The following is a 25,381-nucleotide window of genomic DNA, read 5'->3' on the forward strand; positions in this document are numbered from 1 at the left end:
AACTACGAGTTGGAGTGAGCGGGGTTGTTTTCGAACGATTGCAGAATGTTTTCCATTTTATCCCAATTATCACCTACGTCCGAATTAAAAACGTCACCAGCCGGCAGCGTTTGATTGATTTTGTTAGCACCTTTGCGCCTCGAAGCGATGCGATTGACACCTGCCATTGATACAGTTTTGTGATCTTTTGCCGACAAATCGAGGAAAAAGGCAAAATTCATACACGATTTGAGCAGATGACTTGTTTTATTGTATTTTTGAATCACATGTGTCGTATATTTTCGATAGGTGTCGATTAAATATTGTTGTTTTGTTTACAACTTTTGTTTTAATAATATTCGAATTAAATAAGTTAGAGGTGCTTTCTTCGGTTTATCATGTTATAGATGCTCATCGAAAGGCGTGAAGAACACATGTTTTTTCTTTATCGTATCGTGCCACCAATAAAACGTACCAACACCGAGGGATGCAGGGATCAGTTATCAATCAATTAATCAAAGTCAAATTAGAAGCCCGAAGCTCCTCGTACGAGATAATCGTAATTTACACTCTTATTGTGCGACGACGGGACGATTCGACGAGGGAAACGGTCGTCATTCCCCTCACTGGGAAGGATCATTCATGATACGAACAAGGGCGCGCTTATGCGATGTTGCCGCCGAGAGGAGCGTACAAAAAATAACATACAATAAAAAAACATCACTCAAACATAACCTAGACGCAGCAGTTCCGTTCAACACCCAGTTGCCTCCGCTTGCGATCGGAATCTCGGCGTTTTCGGGGGGTAGTCGGGCAACGATAGGCCAAACGCCAGCCTACCATAGTGCTTCCACGTGTGCCGACGTATGCTTCCCTCCAGTGATCATACGATCATTAGCGGATGGAGATGGACTATCCGAGTTGACCGGGGGAGTTGTTTTCGTGCTGGACTCCGGTCTGAATGGTGTTCACGATTTGGATCGGGAAAAAAAGGATGATCGAATCCGTTCGGGCGAACAACGGGACCCAACAACGTCCCATTCCCCCTCGCCCAAGGATCGTCGATGGGGCCGGTGAGGCAATCAAAAAGGAAACGCAATTTTCTCGCTGTCAAATCGATCCGAAATCAATATATCAATCTCTTTGCCCGGGTCCATCGCCCCGGGGACGTTACTTCTCTCCACTTTTGGGAGCCACTTGGGCTGACCTGTTGCTGGCGTTGTCTAACTCCTTTGCTGCCTCCAATCAAGATTTCTCTCCACCTCAGGAATTGATTCTCTAGGATCGATCGATTTGAGAGCATTTCTCCGTCGCTTTCCGGAGCTCCCAACTCCTCGTCCCTGGGTTTTCCCAACTTCATCGATCTTCGTAGCGTACGGGACGGCGCCGACGGCAGACTAATATTTCAGCCCGCGAACTTTACAGCCTTTTTTGTCCATCCCTCTTTTACACTCGCCCCCGGTCCTCCTTCCCCTCGGTTCCGCCGCGTGATCTTGTCGTCGCGAATGATTAATAAAAGTTTATGTTGAATAATTGGAGACTAGGACGGATCGATGGAAAAGACGGACACTCTCCGACATGGAAGCTGAAGCCCTTCCACCCATCGAGGCGTATGTTGAGGCGCTACAATCAAGTCAAAACATCACCGAAACACACACACACACAAGTTGTGTTTAAAAGGTGGATAAATGATCAGGCATTGATCAGAGGCGCGGTGCAGACTTCGGGGCGAGAATACAAGATCTCAACAAGATCGCACGATTCGATTGGAATGGAGTCGCAGCGGGTGGTACCGGTTTGGTTCCGGCCTGCCTGTTGGCTGTTGATTGCCCTGAACACCTTCGACGTTTCAACGGCTCCCCGTGCGCGAATTGATTCCGATGCAGCCGACTTTCTACCGCGACGCGACGAACGATGCAGTTTTATTCCTGAGGAGCGTTTCGCAAAACGGAGAGGAAGAGAAGCAACCAATCGACAAATTGGCACACTTCAATCATCGACAATTTAAACACCCTTTGTCCGAGCGATTGCGAACGGTTTTCTATTTATCTTTGTTTACATATCAACGGTAGAGTAGCCTAACGAAATAAATGTTCACTAGGGGTTATTTTCAGTACAAACCACGATTGAACCAACCAAGAATAAGGAAAAAATATGTTCCTTTCTATTTTAAATCAACCTAGCGCCAGATTTATCTTCCCAGCTATATTATTTATTCACGGACAATTCTTTCCCGATCGATCCATGCGAAACGGGCGAATGTCAACAAATGCTTCTGCTCCCAAAAGAAATTGATACAGGGTCATGATTTTTCTTTTCATGAAGCGATGAGTCGGTTTTTCGGACGAAAATTACCACCGCCTGTACTGGTCCAGTTCTTTTCCGCCCCTCAAAGACACACATATCTCAAGTGAAATCCCTTTGATGTGTTCGGTCCGATTCTGGGGCAAATGTGTGCCACACTGTTGTGGTCATTTGATGGAAATATCGCCGTCCGCATTCGGCCGCTTGCTTGATCGATATTTCCGACAGCTGTGCGCGGATCGTCTCGCGCTCATCCGCGTGGAAATGGGGTCGGGTAGGTGGGTGTGTGTGATGATTTCTGGACCATACAATTTGAGGTTTTTCATGTTCAACAGCTCAGCCTTTGTAGTTCGGCCTGAAGATGGAATGATACTATCCTTCGCTCATCGATTTCCCGGTTTTTTATTGTTTAGCTTCCGAAAAGAACGCGCGGGGGAAAACGTGTGACGTTTTTCAACCAGTTTCCAGGGAAGCGCAGCGATCATGTAATCTATCGTTGAATAATTGTTTCGTAGAATTATTGCCTGTGGAAACCAGAATATGTTTGGGGGTTTCATACATCATTTTATAGCAAAGATCATTTCCTCAAAACAATCCCCGTAAGAAAGTGTAACGTAAAATCATTACTTCGGAAAAACTTTGATCTGAACCGTATTCAGCGTAATTGATCCCCCAGGCATTTGTATCGCAAAGTCACGGCAATTAAATGGTAAACATAAACCAACGGCCCATCCGAAACGGCGTCAAATAGTCTGGCGAGTGATCGGAAAAACCGGGTACCCGTTCCAGTCGGCTCTTTTCCAACAAAAGACACCGAAAGGCTCGCTTCGGCGTGCTTCCTTCCGAATCGTACCGGCAATAACCGTCCGATGATGGATCATTTGTTTGCATGATTTAAGAACCGCTAGAATCGAATAATAAAACTCCGGCAAAAAGAGCTTCGACGAAGGGGAGGAAATGGGGTGATGGGGTTGTTTTTCGAATACGATTGCTCTCTCCCCAATGCCACCGGATCGCGTCGGGACCGCGATTGTTTACAAGCAACACATCACAACATAATCAACTTGTTCGGCTACCGCATGTTTGCCGCATCGACGGAAAGTGGGGAAAAGCGTCCCAACGAACGATCGGAAAGGCGGTATAAAAATCGGGAAATGCTACGGCCAGGGAGGCCCTGAGCAAGAAGAAACGGTGGTAGCAAAAGGCGCTCGATCTCCCGATTACTTCCCGATTCGGAGCCGCTCCTCCAAAAAATGCGCCAAGAGAGTGATCGGCACGCGTCGTTTGAAATGGAAGCCCGTGAGCCGCGCGGCACTTAAACAATTTTGTAAACAAATTCTTAGCAAGTGTTCCGACGGATGGAGATTGATCGAAACCCGAACTACGCGCCCGGGGGAACATGTTTTCCGCCGTCCCCGCTCTTGGACATCGGGTTGCCTATCAAACGCACCAGCTCACCCGATGGTGCTGTGTCATCGAAAGGATACACCGCATGTGTGTGTGTGTGAACCCTTGTCGGTTTTTATCACCCTACCCTTCACCTATAGACACCCAGAATGCTACCGTATCGAACGCCATATCATTTTCCGTATCATGCTCCCAAGATCAAACACACGCACTCTTTCGACATCCGTTTCTTCGTCTGCCCTTCATTCCGTCGAGTCACTGTTGGATGCTCTCGATTGAAACGTGAGATTACGTCGTCATTGTTGGTGCAAGTCACACCGCAGTCAGGACATGCTTCTGCAGTAGCTCGGTATCTTGAATCAATTAAACGTCAATCAAACCGATAACGAACGGGAACTTCTTTGCTATTCAATTCACTTACGATAATTTTGGTTTGTTCTTGTGAGAAAGGACACTAGGGACATGTGAATAAATTTAATTTTGCCCGTTGCTTGTTACTTCAACTATGATGTAAAAAAGGGTACGAGAAAAAGAGAGTTTTAAAATTAAAAAAAATGATGGTTTCATTTAAAAAGTATTTAATTCGATTCGTTTATTCGATAATAAGGAAAACATTTGGAATGGATGTTTTAGCTCATTCCATGCTTTAAAGTAATTTGATAATATAACTCGCTAAAAATCGTATTCATATTTTTTCATGCATTTAAATATTTCAGTTTTCATTTTTACTTTGATTTTAACTTAAATGTTATTTTATGAAACCCATATTTATGAATTAGCAAGTACATTATTCCATGACAACTTGTCACTTATGGAAACAATCAGTTAGAACGACTCGTAATTTGCAATGAAATATCTGTTACATCGATGCAACCCTTATAGTCGATCGGCACGGTGAGATCATCGCGATCAAATTCTGGCACGAACCCGCGAGTTCGGGTCAATGTTAATCGATTCTGTCGATCGCGAGAAGCGAAGATATGCTCATTCAATTTCCGCTCGTTTGACGGTTCGTGTGCGTGTGTGTGAGAAAACAGGAACAAACTTCTCGGTGTCCAGAGAGGCCAGGAGCAACGCAAAGCTGGTACGAAACAAGGTGAGATAAACGCGACCAACAGGGACGAAACCATCGCTACCCGGTGGGAGGGGGGGGGGGGGGGAGTGAAATTGTAAATTAAAATTCAATTAGTAATAAATCTGCGATCGGCGTTTTTACACCTTTTATATTAACCATTTGTTATGCGCGTGATTCGCAAAAGTGGCCACGCTCGCCCGAAGCGAAAGGACTGGCGGAAGGCGCACACACCTCGCGGACCCCGGAATATGCTGCTCCGGTTTCGTGGTGGGATTTGTTTCGTGTGCGGCGTACGGTTCTCCTTTCGCTACCTTTTCGCGTAATCGCGTAGTGTGCCGGAGACGAAGGTGGCAGATTTCACACATTTCCTTTGTGTGTTTCCTGCCTACCTCCGCGCCACGGTTCAACTTTCATCTCCCACCCCTCCCGGACTCCCGGTGTGTCTCGTTAGTCACCAAAGGGAGCAGCACGAGCAGCTGTTGACGGCGCGATCGCGATCTTCGGCGAGCAAACCAGAAAACTCGCTCCTCGTTGCGGCTACCTCGCGAAAGAGAAAGGTATCCAAGGACCGCTGCTCGTGCCCTTTACCGGGCCCGGGTGCCGGTTTGCTTCCCTGCGGGGTGGCGGTCTCGCTTACAGCGCCGCCAAATTGACAGGCAGTAAATTGATAAATTGAAGTGTTATATTCACTAAAAAGGGTAGCTTTTGGGGCGTCTTTCCCAGCACGGGAAGGAGGGGGAGAGGGGAGGGGGGGGTTTGATGGTGCCCAAGGGAAAGCCTTTTTCAATCGACAATTGGCACGATCGATTAGTGGAAACACGTAGCTATCGACATCTACACAAAAAGAGGCAATTGAAATACGATTGCCTTTCGTTTTGCTTGAAAAGTTCCTTTTGGGAAACACCAGTTGTGTGCTTCACTCAACGGTGCAGTTCTAATGGTCGATTTAAACTTTTGATTTGAGCTATTCTTTATTATTTCCCTACGATCATTTAATAACGCAAGTCAAATATTGTCCATCTTTTTCGTGTTTATTTTATCTTTTGTTACTTATCAATCCAAACTAAAACCACACCACAGATCGACTCGTGCCCAGTTCGTATTTGGGAATCCCTGTCGAGCAGCCGCATAATTCGATTATAATATTTATAAATTGTATCTCAAGTGCATCCGTTAAGGCACGAATGATGCTGCAGCTTGAAGGGCTGTGCTGAAAACGAAACGAAAAGAAAAACAACCACGCCGGAAAAAAGGTGTTGACGTTTGGGGGCTGCGTGATAACGAAGCGGGCGCGCGTGTGCAGCATTAACAAGATTTCAACGATATTATTTATTGCTCGTTTATTATTACCACACGAATGGGCTGACGGTACTTTGTTTCTTTCGCTGCGTTCGCTCGCTCGGTTGTATTATGATGAAGGAAATATTCGTGGGAAAATTGTATTTAGAATCATGAGATGACGGCACCGAACCGTATTCTTGTTATTAGCATTTAGAATCTTTTTGTTTTTACCCTGCCTCCGTCTCCGAATCAATAAGTGTCTGGTTGTCTTTGGTTTTTACCTCGTGTTACATGTTGGCTGACCGATTTTTGTGTATCGAGGTTAGGATTTTGCTCCCGTTGCAAACGTAATTACGAAAAATCACCGTTTGACAACGGAGATGCAACGGAAGTTCAAGCCCGACCCCCCTCCCACCGGCCCAAACACATTGACACATCCTCGACGGGCCGACACACTAAGCGTAGGAAAAGTCACTCAGCTCGTCAGCGGGTTTTCGGGGGTCCCGATTTTCCCGCTCATTAAGCCGCCCCGGGCCTATTAATAACCACTTCAGATAAAAGAGAAACATAGCCCCCATCGGAGCATCGCAAGCGCGGAACTTCCTCGCGATGGAATTGTCATTTTTCTTCCTCCATTCGTCCCCCCCCCCCCCTCCCCCTTCGGATGGCGTGTCCCTCATGTTACTATCGTTTCGATAGATGCTTTCCTCGATCCCTGCCGAGCAGACGGTGGACAGAAACAACCGCACCGTTTGTCACGATCGCAGTGAGTTCCTCCGGTTTGACCTCCCGTCGTCGTCGACGACAACGTCCTCGGCTTCGATGGCGCGACCGATTGATGAGAAAATGATTGACGAGGTCCCGCGGCGACGACAATGGTCTAGCGTGCGGCATCCGTTGCGGCACCCGGGTTTTCCGGCGTATTATTTTTGGGCTGACCATCGCCAGAGGTCTCTTTCGCATCGGGCGAGTGTGCTGATTGAGTGGGCGGCCGTATTTGCCCTCCCTTCCCCCCGTCCTCTTCATGACCCAAAAAATGTCACCAGCGGGGTCGGGCGGCGGTGTATAATGGTAATTCAAGTGACAGATTTCAAGTGAACGGAAAAAATAGATCGATGCGGGAAATATAAGAATAATTCCGAAGCGCGCACGAAAACCCGAAATACAGGCAATGTAGCAAGGTAGGAAAAACGAAAAAACAATCCTCACCACACAATCTCCGGCACATTCAAAAGCCGGGGATGACAAATGAGAGGTCTCCTTCGACGGGCCCCGAAAATGGTCACCATTGGATCGGCGGATCAATGTGGACCGCAAGGTTGGAGGAAATGTCAATTCTTTGTGTGCGACGCAATTTGAGGTTTGTCTAAAATTATTTGTACATCATTTCCGTCGGCAGCTCGATGACGTGTTTCGACATTTTTGAAGCAACATTTCGGGATGGTGGACTTTTTATATTGTTTTTTTTTCTGTTCACTGGAGGAGCCAAAAGACTTTCTTTTTTTATTGTGAAGTATAATTGAAAGTGTATATTTGGTATTGCATCAAATTATTTTGGTTTTAATCTCAATGTTTCGTATTCAGTATAATTAAACGCGTTCAAAAGAATAGCAGTATAAAATTCCATTTTTTAATTCATACATTTTTATTTCTGGACTTCAGTTTATCGAACCACATTGATGCTGATACTGTTGGTGCAACATGTAATCAAAGTAAAAATAGACTCATAACATACGAATTCAATTTAACTCAGCTTCGAACCGATGAACACATCACCTCCTAAAACACATCAAACAACATTGCTTGCGCTATAATTGTTGGGCGTTCGTCTTATTCTTCGCTTCCTTTACTGCCGACTCACAAAGGGACTTCCGCACGGCCCGACACGAGAATGATTTAATTTTCCTTCCTCTTAAGCAACCGCCGCAACAGCACGCACCCGGCCAACAACCGATATGCAGTTCATACATGAGGCATTTTTATTACTTTTCAAGGAATTTGTCCCATGAATAATATTTCCTTCCCGTGCCGCGTTAGCTCCGCGCGGCATCGATCAAAATCCCGAGCCATCTCTTCGCGATCGACGCACAAAGAAAAAGCGGTCTCGGAGCGCAAAGAAGTTGTGATCGTGCCGTGGAATATCTCGCCCAGTTTCCCGCGCGAGCGTGACATCTTCAGTGCAAGATGCCGGCCCTTGTGTTTTTGTGCGATGCGTTTATGCACTTGCAAAGTCGCCGCATTCGTTTCATTGTATTCAAATTGTGGTTTTTACGAGCGCAATTAAAAATTGCACACACAAGGACCGGCGAGACCAATAAGAACCGATGCCAAAATAAAATACACGGCTGAAGAGGAACATTAAGGAAATGCACCGTCTAAGATGAGCGTCGGAATCACTGAGTGTGTGGAATATGTGTTCATCAAACGGAATCTCAAAGGAGAGAGACACATCGCACGCATTTCCACCGTATAATTCGGCGTAGTAAGAAGTAAGAAGTAGACAAATAAAATAATTTGATTGCGATGAATGTGATGCTTACACTTGAAATGGGGAAAAAAAGCTGCTTTAATTATTTTTCCACTTTACGATCAAAATTGTCAGCAAACCTGAAAGTTTCCTATAGTAAAATATCTGAACTTTGAATTCGACCAAAATTTTACCAAAACGAAAAAGTTTGGCAACACTTTTACCATTGGATGCGATTCACTTTACCGAGTGCGGGGAGACTATACAATTTCGGCATGCATGTGGCAACAAATGTTTTCGGGAAAAACATTCTTTGATTGACTGTTGTTCGGCTCATTTTTCACGCATTAAAAATAAAAACCCACTCCAAATTCGAATCCGTCCCACGAGCGCGGAAAACCATATGTTTCAATTAAGCAGACGAAAGGAAAACTTGATCCTGTCCTGGATGTTTGGCTGCGGGTTTTTCTTTTCCACCCCGGGGCTGAACTTACACCCAAAGGAGTTGCGGGCGAGCGGTGAGTCGCCCATTAAAAGCCGAAACAAGCAGCCCCAAGGCCGGGGAAATTCAATCCACTTGCTAATGCGACCGCAGCAAGTCCATTTTCCGATCGAACGCCTATTGAGTTCTGCCCGCCTCCCCCCACCCACCGCCACTGTTCCGGTTATTGACGGTTGGTGCTTCCATCGCTTTTATAATTACACACCAGCTCTCGAAACAGGTTGTGACGACGTTGTCCGTACGGATGAAAAACCGCTAACCCGGTCCGGAGGAAGCCGATCTTTCTTTTTTAATTTAAGACCCCCGTCGAGCTTGATGACGATCCATCACGGTACGCACGGGCCGCGTTTTCGGGGTTGGAAAATTGATTGAAACCACCTCATGGCGGTACTGAACGGTCCGGCCTGATGGATGACATCTTCCCTCGGCTCCTAATGATACGTATTAAGACACTATTTTCCATCGTTCAGATTGCATGCCTATAAATTCTATTTCGGGTGAACGAATTCTCCAACGCCGTCTTGTCGATCAGCGTCGAAGCTAACGATCAGAAAACAAAACTAATAGGCGCTACAGCGGAAGGATTGTGCACAATTTTCCGACCAACCGGGGACAGGATTGCGATCGATCCCTCCCGGACGTCCCGGAGTTCTCGCTGGGGTTAACCTGCTCTGTGTCGGTGTTTGTGTTTTATTTTTGCTGAATTACTTCTGCCGGTACCACTCGCGTTCGGTGCCTTCTTCCTGCAGCACCGTTTGACTGACATTCGATGTCTAACATATGTTAATTTAGTGTAAAAACATTTCGCCATCTTCATCCCAACCCCCCCTCCTCACCGCGACCTCTCGAGACGAACTTCTCATTTCATTCGAGTTGCGCCACCGAAGATCTAACGAACGTGATCCGTCGCCGGCGTAATGTTTTGGCGAGACTACCGGTGACCAGAGCGTGTGTTTTGTGTGCGTATAGACTTCCCTTCCTTAGGGATAGTGCTAGAAAAAGTAAAAAATAATAATTCTCCCTCTCAGGAACAGACGGAACATTGTTCAGAAGTAACAGTGGTGCGTAAGGGTTCTTGTTGCTTCCGTTCAAATTAACTTCCTCCCCACCGGAGTGAAACCTTCTCAACGTAAATCAAGTTGGTATTTTATATGGCGGCGACGGCTCTCACCTTCCAGTTTAGCAACCGGGAGATGCAAGTATGCTACGCATGGAAAACGCACCAAATCGAATTCGTCCGGCTTTCCGTTGGTTAAAAAGCGAAGTACCGCAGCTAATTTTCACCCACCTTAGCGTCTATATTGATGTGAGACCGATTTGGCCCACACACCAGCCAGCTAAATTCGCAACATTGTCGTTGCGTCGGAGGGCAGCACCATTTCGGGTCGGGGAAAAGTTGTTTTTAGTTCCTGGCGGTCCGCCGTGTCTGGTGACATGCAATTAATTTTCGCAAACGAGCTGTTCCGGGCGCGACGATCACCTCGCTTTGCCGCCTGCTTTGTTGACGTGGACCATCCGTGTGGTCGGATGCTGCTGGAATGGAAAATCGAATGTCAACTGTCAAATCTGACACCTTGCTGCCGCCCGTTTTTTGACGGGTAGCACGTTGCGGTGGAAGGCGATTTTGATCAAACTCCACCCGGGCTACTATTCTGTTGATGAAATCATTTCACATCATTTCACAACGATCTATTTCGGCTGGTATTTGCACTAGGGGGTCGGTAAGACAATGTCAATTAAACGTGCCGTTACCGGATCTTGATTGTGCCCGGTCTCAACGACCGAGCGGGCCTCACCCAGTCCCAACCCCGTTGAGTCATGCCGAATTTCAAGGCGTTGGGAGTACACTCGTTATGGTTGCTCCAAAACGATGTTAAACTCGACATCGACGAGGCGAGCGTGGCGGGATGGCGAGGAACCACCACGCGAGAGCTAGCTGTGAACGGCCAATATTGACTTAATTAATTGAATCAATATTTACTCCGCACGTTGCATCATCACTTTTTTCTACCTCGCCTTGCGACCGATGGATATGTTCACTATGATTTCCGTTCCGGTCACCACAACGGGTTTCTTGGTGGGGGACGACACAGGGGCGGTTGTACGGGGGACAGGGAGTGAAAATCTATACGACCGCGGACTACATCGGCCCTCCGTCCCATGTGTTTGGGAATTGAATTTATCGACTACTCTCTTTTTTACCAAACATTGTTTTCCCATTTCCAAAAGATGGTTTCAGTTGACGGGAACAGGTTAAAGGCATCGTAACATTATTTAATGATCGCAGCCGAGAATGCGGCCGTTGCCAATTGCATGGCGCGCTGTAAAACTGTCTTAAAATTATAACATAATTTGTATCGTTAAAAAAAAGGGGCGACGGCAGGATACGTTCATCGACCCCCAGGAGGTTGGTCGGAGCGAAATGGCGTCTTGGCGACAGCCGATCGGATTGTGTAAAATCGCCCATTCGTCAGTTATTAATTTTATTGCAATCTTCTTCCACACAAGCTACTCCGTTATGTGCTCCACTCCAGGCTCGTTCGTTCGGTATCCTTCTGGTCGCCCGAGCATAGCAACATTCCGCAAGCCATTCCCCTCCGACTTTGGCATCGGTTCTTGTGCACGGTGGATCGATAATCATTGGTGGATGCATTAAAATTGTTGTGGCTCGGCTTGGGCCGTTTTCCGCGCGATTCCACTTTTCCACCTTTGTTCAGAAGGCTGTAAAGTTGACGGTCTGGGGCAGGTGGACGAAGCGGAGGGATGGGTTAAAGTTTAACAAGCAAAAGAAAGAGGTACGAGACAGGAGAAAGATTCATGTTCAGCATATTTACATTCGGGCAGTTGCGACCAACGAACGCCATTTTTTCCTCGCCCTTCGCCCATGATCACCAGCTCGGCGCTTTTCTTTGCACCCGCGATCGCCAGCAACGATTGTATTATGCCGGGGTTAAGGAATAATTATATTTAATAATTTTATTATACATTCATGCAGATTATGCTGGATGTACACATCCTTCTCTTCTGAGCTACGTCACGTCATCTTTATCCGCTCCACGTTTGACAAGTGAAACGTATCGAGAGAAGTAACTGACCACCTCGCAATGAGTGTTCGAATCATCCCAGAGCTTGGAAACGCAATTTTCTTTGAAGGTTCTATGTAAAATTTAGCCATCGTATTGAAGGAAATTTTATTAAACCAGAGTGTTTTAAGGTTCTGTGTGATACTTTGTGATGTTAAAATCAAGTCCAAAAATCGCCTTTAAGCTGGGAACATAATATTTATAACCACGAAGAGTTTATTTATGTTTGAAAACTAAAATTATCAGGGTTAAGTTTTACCACCTCGAATGCCACTGGAATCGAATGCTGAACCGAACACACCGCGGGCGGCTTTGCCGGGCAGCGGAATGAAATTGGTGCATAAAATTAGTCGGCGGCCATAATTTAAATATGAAAATGTGCAGCACGCGCGTGTACCTAAACGGTTGGCTGGTTGGAAACACCGGCTTTTCTCGCTTTTCAAAACCGGTCGCTACGAAACGTAACATTCGATCGCTGCATTTATCTTGCACAATCAGGTTGAGATTATTTAGAACATTTTTTGCACTGTGCGCCGACCATTTGTTTGTATGCACGATGTGCATGAGGTGCGATGCGTTGTGCGCCGGAACGGGGTGGGGGGGAAGGAAAATAAATGCAATTAAATGTCAAAACGGATGTGGAGAATGACGAATAAAAAACGCTTCTGCACGGTCATCGAGGGTAGTTCGTTTCGTATTGTAACCTTTTTCATCGTTTTATTTTCTGCCCTTTTCGTTGTGTTCTTATCTTTTCTGCGGTTTTGCCTGTTTTGCATTTGGGCGGTGTTTTTCTTTCTATTTTTAATTCCTCAGCAAGTTGCAGCATGTTTTTTTTTGTACTGTTGCTGTTGCATGCACTTTTGGTGCTGATTAAATTGTGTCCGCAGGGGATTGCATCTTCGTGCCTTGGCATTATACAAGTGTCTGCACTTAATAATCTGCACGTATAGAATGTACCCATTCTGAGTGGTTCATGTTGATTTTAAAATTAGTTTTTGGTCTTCTGATATATAAATTTATATTTTAACAATTTTTGATGATAATTTCGTCAAAGAACCCTTGCCCGTGACTTGTCCATAATAATAATGTGCTCATCCGGAACAGCTCAACATTCTCCCTGTTTATTTGATTTAACGTTCCTTCATCTCAAGGTTATCACATTTCCAATAAATCTTCGACACATCATTGCCGAAACCAAATTTTACGGATTCGTACGATATTTTTCTTTCGCTCTTTCACCAGTTCTTATGCCGAACTGATAGCCTCCTGATGTGTGTTTACATTAAACACCAACAACGGGCAGTACTACACCCTACACCCTGCACGGTTCACGCTAGAGAGAAATAAATTTTATATCAACATAAAAAGAAAATCTATATCACCGTCTCCTCCGCCCGGAAAACCCTTGAAAACCCATCACTTCCGCGGGTTTGCGGAAGATGAAAAGTGAGAAGCCGCCCGAGTTCGGCCGCTCTCGAAGGGGGAAAAGGTTTTCGGTAATGGTGTGTTGATGTATTTTTTTGTTTTTCCTATCTTCATTTCGGTAGATCCAAATGGGCCAGTTTCGGAAAGGAGAGCCCGGGTAGAGTTTATAGTTTTTTAATGTGATTTATAACGCGTCCGGCTTGCGGTTGCAATGATTTGATCGGTTGATTGAAACGAAAAGTAACACCGTTGGAGAAGATTTTCCTCTCGGCGATCGATTCCACCACTAGGGACTAGCGGGAAAATATTTGGTGGGTAACGGTGATTGAATATCCATACAGTATCGTTTTGAGTGGATGTAAACATGCCAAGCCTTTCGGGGGAGATAATTGCTCAGACTTACGTCATTGAGGAATGAATTTTGTATTTTTTCCTTCAATGTACTCATCACATGATATCGAAACAGTTGAATGATGATGAAACAACGCCCATCATCGTGTGTTAACCATATGACACAAAACTATTAAATGATATCAACCGCAAAACAAGCGCTGGAACGCCATAGAAAAAGAAACACATCGTTCATCGTTCGGCTGATAGCATAGACATCATTTCAATCCACGAAAAAAACAATCCGCTCTGTGATATCGGACTTCGTATACTCCCACTTTTCATCAAAACGAACAGAACGCTTGTGCTTCAAGTATTTTATCGTTTTTAAAATATACTTTCGTAGGTCGACAGCAGTCGAAACAAGACACGTAAACGAAGTCGATCTTCTTTCGGTCGTCTGTTTGTTGTTTGCATTAGCAGCTGCCGTGGTAAATATTCTCTTAGCCAAAAATTCTCCAATTAAAATGATGAACATTCTACATCGGATTCAAACATCGCTGAACGTTAATTTGTATCAAGCGTGTGTTTTCAACTTTTTGAAATGACCATTTCCTGTGGAGAAAATCCGATTGAACGTGTGCGATCGGGAGAAAGGAGAAAAAAAACGCGACATTTACCAAAATTAACAAAACTAATGGATTCTGTCATGGAAGTGGTTTTCTTTTTGCGTCCTTCCCATTGCTACCAATACCGTGTGGCGTTTTTATTTTGGGTTTCCTTTCGGGAAAATTCGACTGCATCTCGCATCGCTCGCGTTTTATATCTGAACCAATCTCTTTCCTTCCTCTCTCAGCTACCCCGGGCTTGATTTCAAATTTTCCTTGTTTCCTTTCTCGGGAAATCATCCGGCGGCGATCGAGAATTAAGTCTGACAGATGAAAACATGTAGCACGCGAGATTCGAAACGAAGATACGCTCTCCTACCGGCGAGGGCTCCCGGTGAACTCCGATCCGGTGGACAACCGTTTTCCCCGTTTTTCCGAGCACCTCGGGCATTTGATTAATGCATCGTTGACGGGACGTTATTTTATTTAACTTCTTTTTTTTTTTGTTCTCCACGTGCCTACCCACACTCCGGCGAGCGCGTATACGTAACATTGGGTTTTCTATTTTTGAATGAAAAATCGAAATGTGCACGATCGCTTGCGAGGGAAGGGTAGTTGGAAGGGCCGGGCAGTCCACCGATGATCGCATGCAGATGGGAAGAAAAGGGTCACACAGGGCCCGTAATGGTAACTGGGGGACAGAGGAAGGTTGGTATTTTTCGTGAAGTTTTTCCTCGAACAATGTGATGGCAAGCTGGGGACGATTCTATCGTTTTAATTGCAAAGCATTCCATAAAATCGAGCCCCATGTTGAGCCCGTGAAAAAACAGTCTCTATTTAGTGTGGCCGCTAAAAGATGTGTATCCATTTTCTTCGGAAGAAACGTCCAACTAAGGCAAAGAAGAAAAAAAACCACCCGGAACTGACACAGAGGAACTAAAACCGCTTGAGGTATAACAAACCTTGCAATAACAAACTAACTTAATTTGCATCCGTATCATTATCGATGCACTGGCGCAGCAATACCCCTCAAATGCCCTTGTGCATGGTTTTATGAAGGCTCTTGCGAGTGTGTGTGTGTGTCATTTGTCGCTCTGCATTTTCGCATGTAATCCGATTCGTATCAATCGGAGGAAAAATAAACACAATCCTTCGGAAGCCCGCCAAGTGTGGCCAACGTATCACGTATCTTCGCCTTTCGGGACGTCGGAACGCGTGTGGTGGTTTCCCGGAGGGACGGTTGTGCGGGTGGATAGGCCGATTATATCAAAGTGTTCGTCAGCTGTCTTGGCAACCCATGTTTGACTTTTTAACGAATCGAAGGAATGGGCACGTTCCTTCGGTAGGCAGACGTTGCGGCGTGTTGTATTATTTTACCGCAACCTTTGACCTCCTACCCCCGTTTGGATTATGTTTTCTTAACGGTGCAAATTTTCCTTCAAGAAGGCATCTAATTTTCCACGGCGGTGAGGTGAGCAGACAACATGCGAATAAAAAGTAGAAATCGAGTAAATACTCTGCTGGTGGGGTCGTAAATAATTTTATTTCGAATTTACGAATAACTTTTCATGGCCCTCCGATGGCGTTATTGATTTTCCTGCTCTGTTTAACGTTGAGCTGTGTTGAATGTTAGAATAGAGATTCGCCAATCCGAATCCGGGCCCGTCCCAGGCAACGGACGAATTTTCGTCAGCCACTCAACATCGGAGCGGAAACTCACACTTTGGCAGCTTTTCCAATAATTAATATTAATACATAGTAGCCTTCGGCCCGAGGGTATGTTTATATTTTCACGCGCACCAGTTTATAAACAACTCCATCGCATCTGCGGTTGCGAGTATGACGGGTGAGTTAACCTACCTTTCATCGTGGAAACCCCAAGTGGACTCCTTCGGGGAAGAAAAACGAATCACTAAACGTAAAAAAAAACAAAACAAAATCCGCACCACGGTTTTTCAATTCCAGGTTTCCCCCCCTCAGCGGGCGGGAACATATTTAGACAGTATTTTCCACGCGACACTCGTTAGGCGGCGTGGTGAGAGTTTGTTTGGAAAAGCGAATGTCACAACACACTTGGCCCCATAAGGCCCCATAAGGCCGGAGGCCAGGAAAGGACGACGCGGGAAGCGAGAGCGATCGGTCATACGGCACGAGTGGATGGATTCCTTTTCCCAGCCCTCCCACCCGCGCCCTCCTCTCATTCATTTTAATGAAGTTGATAATGTGTGATGGGATGGTGCGCGGGATGCGCAGATGACGCGGGCGATCATGAGGACGATGATGAAGATGGAAACATTCACAAAATTCACGAAAAAAAAGAAAAAAACGAACGGCATTAGCACACGAGCTGGATCACATTCATTATGGGGCAGCAGGCGAGGGCCATCTGCGGGACGATGCTAATTTGTCAACATATTTTCAGTCGCCCGCGATGGGTCGCTTCGATGGCCATTTAATCATGTATGTTTTTATTTATTATTATTATTTTGAACCACAATTTATCTCAAAACCAGATGAAGGTGGATGTGATGAGTTATTTGAATGACAGTGTGGTCGGTGGGGTCGTTCAACGATTTAATTTTTCCAAAGATACAAATTGTTTGATTCTTCTATTTCGCCACAAATCATTGAGCTTCGTTTTTATTTTGCTTTTTTAATTCATATCTGATTGACCTCAACATCCGTGATTATTTGTATCCACCATTATTTAAGCACATTATGTTACGTTATTCTATTTTATTCATGTCCCGCGCGGTTTTGAATATTTTGTACACAGTTTTGACCAAACTTCTTGTGTTCAGTTTATTATTCATTTCATGTGAAAATAATTCTTCCTGAAAGCTGATCAGCACCCGATAGTACTTGAACGATGTCATCGAAAAGAAAAAAATGAACATTTTCTTTTTCACAATTTCTTAAATTTCCTCCATTCATCGCCCAATTTTGTTTTTAAATGTATCTTTTGTAATCTGCAATTATGTCTACGTAGGTAAAACATGATCAAATTAATCTTTCGTGTACGCTTATTTAAAAATCGAACGATTACGCATCCGTTTGGGCGATGCGATTTAAAAGTAATGCTTCTAACAAACTCTACAATTCCATTTAACACGGTCCGCGAGACGAGTTTCTATTATTTTGGTGCCGGTGGACTTCGGGTGATCGGAAGGAAAACCGTTCCACTCAGCCGACCATTATTTGCATCCACTTCTCGAACCCAGTTCGGTCGATCCACTCCGCGAACGATAATTTCCCATGAGTTTCAATCATTTTCCGTCGCCAACCGTCGGTGCCTGATGAATATATTCATCATTTATATATCCGACGCCACGATCGCCACACGGAGCTGATGGTGATGATCATGCTGATGGCGCTGATGGTAGCCGGCTTCTGGTTCTGGGTGTCGCGGCACCCAAAAATATGCATGTTTTGGCCCTACAAACACACACACACACCGGGGGGAAGATGTCAAAATTGATTGTCAGATACGTTTATTTATCGTTATTTTTTCTTCCTTTGCCCTTCTGGCGGTCATCAGTCTATCCCTGGCAGTGCCACCGGATAATGATCTTTGGTCGGGGAAAATATTCCGTCCGCGTGTCTGCGCCCCGCGGAGTGGGCAGGAAAAAACGGGTGGCCCTTGTGGGGTGGCCGGGGTCACACCAACGTTACCATAATAAAAGGCGAGCGATAAATAAAAATAGACATCTTTCCACCGGGCACTACTTGAGTTTGAACGATTGCTCGAATTGATTTCGAATGAAAAATGCATCTCTTTTTTCATGAAAAACAGCCCCGGTAACACTCCGGTTTTACGTCCGGCGGGTGGGACGGAATTGGTGACGGGTGGGGGGAAAACACGCATTCCGTCACCGCAGCACATTCCGATGCGAGGTTGACAAATCGCTTGAAACTATCTCATTGTGCCCGTGGAAGAGTTTTACGCCGCTTACTGACGACTTCTTTTTTGCTTCTTGCTTCTTTCAGGCACTCCAATCAACCGTCTGCCGATCATGGCCAAATCGGTGCTGGATCTGTACGAGCTGTACAATCTGGTAATTGCCCGCGGTGGACTCGTCGACGTGATCAACAAGAAGCTGTGGCAGGAAATCATCAAGGGGCTCCATCTGCCATCGAGCATCACCAGCGCCGCGTTCACACTGAGGACACAGTAAGTATTCCTACGAATAGTGATTAAGGTTTTATAATGCTTTATAACATTATTTTTGTCCAAACCCCACATTTCGAGAGTGATATTGCAAAAATTTATTCAGAAACCAAAACAAATTACACTGTTTTTACATCTTGCTGATGTTGTTTACGGAATGGAAGTTTCACAAAACATTTTAAATATTTCTTAAAATGACTCAAAAGCTATAAATCCAATCCTTTCGCGTGTTCCCTTCACGCCGAGTCGAATCCATTCGCCGTTCGACGCCATTTTGTGTGTACGCCCTTTCGCCGGCGCCGTTAGGGTTGGATTCGTTCCGGAATGAATTAAAATCGTACACCGTAATCGCGCATTCCATCATCCCCACCAAAACGACACGGGGGGATTGAATTTAGTTGGTTGGTTCGCTTCTCTTCGGTTTCTATCTCGCTTCCAGCCTCCGAACGAGCCGCTAAAACAAAATAAAGACAATTAATTCATCAAAATGTCGTCGTTCGATGCACATATTCGTGGCGCGCTCGCGCACTCCGGTGTCGTCAGGTCCGGTTGGAAGGTGAACGGAATACACGAATCTGGAAGAGGCTGGGAAGCTGCTGGAAGCGAAATGAAGCGAATCCCCCCCGTTCAAGATGGCCACCGTGAGTTGGCCATGCCGGTGTGACCCTCTTTCTCGGGCAAAAGGTGGCCAACCACCTTCGTGGAAGACAGCGTCTTAATATATGCTGCTCGCATAAAATCGATATCGCGACCCTCGCGCACTCGACCGCCGGAAGGGAAACGAGTTCCAGCTCGTCCACGGCTCGAATCGGAAGACCGAAGAAGGGCCGTACGATGGCCAATGGCCGAAAGGGGCGTACGTAGCGGCCATAAATTATAGACCAAGAGTAGTTGCAGCGCAACTTCTGCATGCATAATTCGATCGAACTCTTGTGCCGATGCATTTAATGTGCACTAATAAGACCGCGCGAGCGGTATCATTATCTGCCGAGCGGTTTGTTTGGTTTTGTCCTGGATGGTTTGTGCCGAAGAGCATGAGATGAGCATAAAAAAAAAACCGATGCCTTAGAAATTGGAAAATGGAGGATATTTTAAACTTAACTTTAGTTACCCTGGTATTTTTTAAGCTACAAAACAAAAGAACCGAAACCTGATATTCTAAAGAAATAAGTCATTAAAGAAAGCTAGAAAAAAGTAAATTTTACAAGGGTAAATATGTTGGAAAACCGTGAAAAATAGAATATCAGATATTGTGGTCAATGTTGTTGCATTTGAAAATATTCCACCACTAAGCGGATTGTTATTTCTTCTTCAAACCCTTTTTCACCCCCCCTTTTGACGTCACTTTCTGTGGTCTAATAAAACAGTACACATTTTCCTTCGGTGGATCCTAACACATACACACACAATGCACAACATCAGCCAGAGCGAGACCAAGCTCGCCAGACGTCTATGTTAAACTGGTGAAAAAAAGGCAAGCACGAGACGGCTCTGGCCGGCTGCCAAAGTGTTTGCAATGATTTATAGCTTTGATGCCGCCCTTGCGCGCGATCCTTCGATGCGGCCGATGCATTATTATTTATATTTTGTTTTATTGGATTTCATTTTGTTTTCACAGCCCCCCCCCTCGCGAGCTTTGTCCCAGCGTGGAGGTTGCAATTTCCTTTTGTTTTGCTGTGTTTTGCTAACCACATTTCCCCGTTCCCGGTTTGCTCGACTTGATTCCACTTTTTTATTATTATTATTATTATTCTTTACTTGGCATGCATGAGTTCATTAGTGAGCGCACTTTCGTACGACGTCGTCGGTGTGCATTTGGATACGTGTTTCAACAATCGAATTCGGGGGGAAGCCAGACGATCAAATCGGTACGCCGACGCGCGACACGTGGGGACACGTTTTGCGCGGGCCCAAGCAGGGAAGGGGGGGAGTGACGAAATGAAAACTAGTTCACCGCTCCCGGGGAGGTTTTTGCCAGCTCGGTCAGCAGCTGCATCTGGTGCATCGCTCACGCTTCACCATCGCTGACGGCGGCGACGAAGGAGTTATGCTCCACCGGAACATACGGATGAGGGAGCTTGGGGAGCAAAAGAAGAGGCATATGGTTTGCTTGCCGAACGCTCCCTTCCCGTTTTCTTCCCGCAGGCGCGAAGTTGGAAGTTTGCGCAACGAACCCAACCTCCGAACGCCGCCGGAGAAGGAAACAGTTTTATAGCCAGCACTAAATTAAACTGCATATTAGCAGAGGGGATTTTTTCACCTCAAATGTATAATACTTTTCGCCAACCCAAGTGCTCGACCGGTTTGCCCTTCGCGTGCCCGGCCCGGCCGGATCATCAATAAAGTTGGCTAATTTCATTAAAATACAAACGGGGAGGAAGGAAAACTTGGAACTTGGCACCAGCCAAAGGGTTGGAACTGATTGCGCATGAGGGGGACGGCGGGAGGAAAACTCGTGTGCGCCGGAAAATCGACGAACGGGAGAGGAAACGATGAGATTGATTTATGAAGATTGATCATTAAAGGCCAGCAAGCACACTGATTAAATAGTATAAAATAAAACACATCGAGCGGTTTGTTTTCTGCCATCAGTTAATACAGCGTTGCCTCTGAGTTTGACTTCCTACTGCTTAATAAAATTGCTAATCAGTTTTTTTCTCGCTCACTTTCTCTCTTACCGCTTTGAAAAATGTTGTTTTACCTGGTTTAAAACCCTTAAAGCTTAAGAAAAATATTTTTGAATCTCTTTAAAACCTCTGAAAACCCTACTTTTAATCACAAATTATTTTCTTTATCCATTCCCACTTGAGAAGATAAAAATGATGTCTCAATACTTGATTCCTAAATTTTTCAGCTCTTTTTATTCTTTCTATTTTCTACCGATGATCGAATGTTGGTCACTGTATCCATGATCACCCTCGAATACACCCCATGTCACACAACTCCGCATGGAAAGCCATAAACTTTGAAAAAGCACCCAAAATCACAAACGGAGTAATAACATCATCCCCACAAACGCGCCACAGCATGTCCGTTGCTGACCACAATACAACAACGCACGACAACAAAAAAAAGGATGGAATAAGCGAGGGCAAAAATAAAAATCAACAATCACTTAATTGTTCAAACAGCGACGTGTTTGATATCATGTACTAAATTGATTGTTTTGTTATTTCTCCACTTCCCTTTCCGCTGTTTTTATACTGCTTGTGGTGGGGTGGAAAGGATGGAGATCGTTGTCGGTGAGTGTTACAAATGGTTTGTAGAAACCCTGTAACGATAGCAGCTTAACGTAACGGGCTGAGTACCAACGTATTATTTTGCCCGTGGAACTCACGGGCAAAAGGATATAAAGGGGGGCCACAGACGTGACAGACTTAGTGTGAAAAAATCCAATACGAATAAAGGACTAATTTTTTAGTTTATTCCACTAGCGAAATTCTTAAAGAATTCCTTTGTTTTTCTCACTCACGTTGCATTTGCAACATTCTAAAAAATTAGTACAGTACATTAGTAAAGTCATTCTCAGTAAAAAGTGCTTCGCGATTGATTTCGACAAAAGTACGCGTTCGCGAAATGAAGTGAAAAGAAAGTAACCGGACACTCGTGAAATGACCCAACAATATTTGGCGGGATTCATCGGCAGCGTACGCGATGGCGTCGGCGCAAGACGCGCTATGCCGGAATACCCGAATCGGGGACGGTCAATCACATCACTTCAAGGCGAATGGTTTTCTGGGCAGCCGGCAAGATGTGATTTCTACACGCCGGGGAGCCCCGGATGGTCGTATCCTACGCAAACGGAGCCACTACGCTACGAGCATGCACTGGGCCAGCCGTGCCAAAGGTCGAGTCAAGATGCCCGCTGGGAGCCGCCTGGATGGCACCACCGAAGCGCATCCTCGAGCTCGATTGAATCGAGCCGACCACCAAACCCTTCTTACTACAGGGAGCACGAGCTGGAGCAAAGCTATCAGCTTAGATTAAGACAAGTTGAGCTTGACGAAATAGAGCTCGAAAAAAGAAAACACGAGCTCGACATGAAGGAACGCATCGCAAGGGAGCGAGCGATGCATACACAGTGGCAACGCGAAACGGACGCGCTGGCGCAAGCGGAGCGCCATTTTTCGCACACCACGAAACACAGCACTTCAAGTGCAAATGAACTCTACACTACATATTCACACACATCACGACACTACACGGCAAACGGCACTGAATACGATCCACGGAACACTAAAACACCTTTGGAAGCAGTTCGTCCAACTTATGCTCCATTCACGGAGGAGCAAATACGCGCACGTAAGGTGACGGATTGGAGATTGCCGGTGTTTTCGGGGTCGCCGAAACAGTGGCCGAGGTTTATCGAAGCCTACGAAAGGTCGACGAAACTGTGTGGCTTCTGCGACATCGAAAACCTCCAGCGCCTGAGAGAAGCTCTCCAAGGAAAGGCGCGTAAAATGGTTGACATGTCGTTAATTTTTCCCGCGACGGTTCATCTTGCGATTGAACACTTAAAATTGCGGTACGGCAGGACGGAGTTGAATGCGGAAGGCTGCCAGAGCGCAACGATTGCGATGCCGGATAATGTCCTGGAGAAAGAAAGAGAAAGTAATCGTTCTTTCCTACGACCGATGCGCACCGTAACGGCACAAAAACAGAACGATACCGCGCTTGTGTTTAGCGAGAGTCCGCAGCGTAAACCACCTGTATTGTTCGACGTGTCCCGTGTAACGCCGGCAGCAGCAGCATCCACAGCAGCTACACTTGCTTCAGCGGCGCTTTCGTTTGTGGCAGTGGGTAAGGAAAGGTCGGAACCCTCCAACAATACTCCGGGGCCATCGATCGTGTCCCAACCGGTGCATGTTACCGAGCATCCGGTACAACGGGAGCACTTCACTGCGATCGATATCGCACCTGGCATTGCGGATAGCACCATTGGAGCTGAGCCGGACGGGGACTGCCATGGGGGCGAGGTGCGGGCATCATCGGCTTCTCTATCGATTCCGATCGATCCAGTAGCACCAACGAATGACGAGGTTGACAAACTCGCCTTTGTTAATCGCGTCGCTGCTGTGGACGCGCGTCGGCAGCTACCTTTCGATACCGTCCAGGAGGAACAATCGCCTGCGCTGCTTGACCCGTCGTCAACGCTGCAATTTCACGCTTCCGATAATGTTCTTGGCTCGCCGGAGCAGCAACGGCAACCCACGATCGCGATGGCCGAAGAAGTGGCTGCAATTAGTAGCAGCATCGAGATGCATCCCGTCGGAGCGAGCGGTCGGAGCAGTGTTGCTACCAATCCTGGTAGTTTTATTCGGATTTCGGCTGCTTTCCTGGCGGTTTTCGGCGTGATCAGCAGACGAATCGCGATCCTGCTGGATGGAGAATTACGTCGGCCAAAACCACCAAACGATGTGCCGCCGATCCGTGCGCTCAAACCACCAGACGAGCACAATTATCGGGTCGCTGTGGCTGGAGCCTAAACAGACAAATATTTAGCGACAATTGTGACCGGCACGAATTTTACCCAGATTTCGGATGCTGGCCTGTTTGTAAACATTAAGCTGCGGTTGTCTAAGTAGCACACAACACAGGGGTGTGTGTGTGTACTGCCGGGGAGAATGTTACAAATGGTTTGTAGAAACCCTGTAACGATAGCAGCTTAACGTAACGGGCTGAGTACCAACGTATTATTTTGCCCGTGGAACTCACGGGCAAAAGGATATAAAGGGGGGCCACAGACGTGACAGACTTAGTGTGAAAAAATCCAATACGAATAAAGGACTAATTTTTTAGTTTATTCCACTAGCGAAATTCTTAAAGAATTCCTTTGTTTTTCTCACTCACGTTGCATTTGCAACAGTGAGAGAGGGTGGTTTGTCTCTCAGCTCACCGCGCGCCATCGGTTTTCCTTCGATCGTGTGTACGCGCTCGGGGATAGAGTTTTCTTTTTATCTTCGGCGTAAAACAATTCCTCATCAATAGGTGAATGAAGGTGGATCGTTTTTTTTTTGGTTTCTTCAAAAATACATCAATCCGTCCTGGAATTGCTTTTTGCTCTAGCCGACCCACGCCATCTTGGATGATTGTTTTAATTTACACCGACATTGTCAAGGGGATAACCGACGACGATCATAAATTATTCATGCACTTTCCGGATTCAGGATGATAAAAACAAGCGAACGAAGATCGTGTTCCATCAATTGATGCACCGACGCCAAATTACCGACTCTGTGTGTGTGTGTGTGCATAAACCATCAACGGGGCAGCAACGATGCTATGATATGCTCTGGCTTATGATTCCGACTGTTGAGCTGGACGCGCAAGCCGTCATCCAGCAAGTGTTGTTGTCTTTTCGATCCGTCGATCGAAAACATCCGCAAGAGGGGAAAAAAGGGAATGGAGTGAAAACCGTTTACTCCATCGGCCATCCATAAACCACAAACACACACGCACACACAAACGGGGGAGGGATAGGGGCTGGAAAAGGGTGGATATTTGAATTTAAATAGACAAATATTTAGTCACGGTGTCATTGCACGTGTGCGTGGACTTAGCCGATGTAATTGATGTTGTGTGTTGGTAATTAGTGGAAGTATTTTCCGCGCGTTTGTTTTCTTATTTTATTTTTTTAAATTTTTTTTATTTGGTCAATGACGAAGATGGGTTTGTAATTGATCAAATGGTGGGTGTTTAGTAAATGTAGGAAACAATTTACTTCAAAACGTGCTTAATTTTCCCAACTTGAA

The 25,381-nt window shown here is 45.8% G+C and overlaps 1 protein-coding gene across 2 annotated transcripts in view; it reads left to right on the forward strand.

Annotated features, from left to right (window-relative positions):
- The window catches only part of LOC131261990 (protein dead ringer), a 95,796-nt gene that overhangs the window by 60,684 nt on the left and 9,731 nt on the right, over positions 1–25,381 (forward strand). For both annotated transcript variants that reach the window (XM_058263877.1, XM_058263878.1), the window contains one exon: positions 18,449–18,632. In XM_058263877.1, the coding sequence (XP_058119860.1) occupies positions 18,449–18,632 (184 nt within the window). The remainder of the gene's footprint in view (positions 1–18,448; positions 18,633–25,381) is intronic.

The sequence above is a fragment of the Anopheles coustani genome, chromosome 2 (assembly GCF_943734705.1).
Source record: "Anopheles coustani chromosome 2, idAnoCousDA_361_x.2, whole genome shotgun sequence".
In the NCBI taxonomy this organism is placed as follows: domain Eukaryota; kingdom Metazoa; phylum Arthropoda; class Insecta; order Diptera; family Culicidae; genus Anopheles; species Anopheles coustani.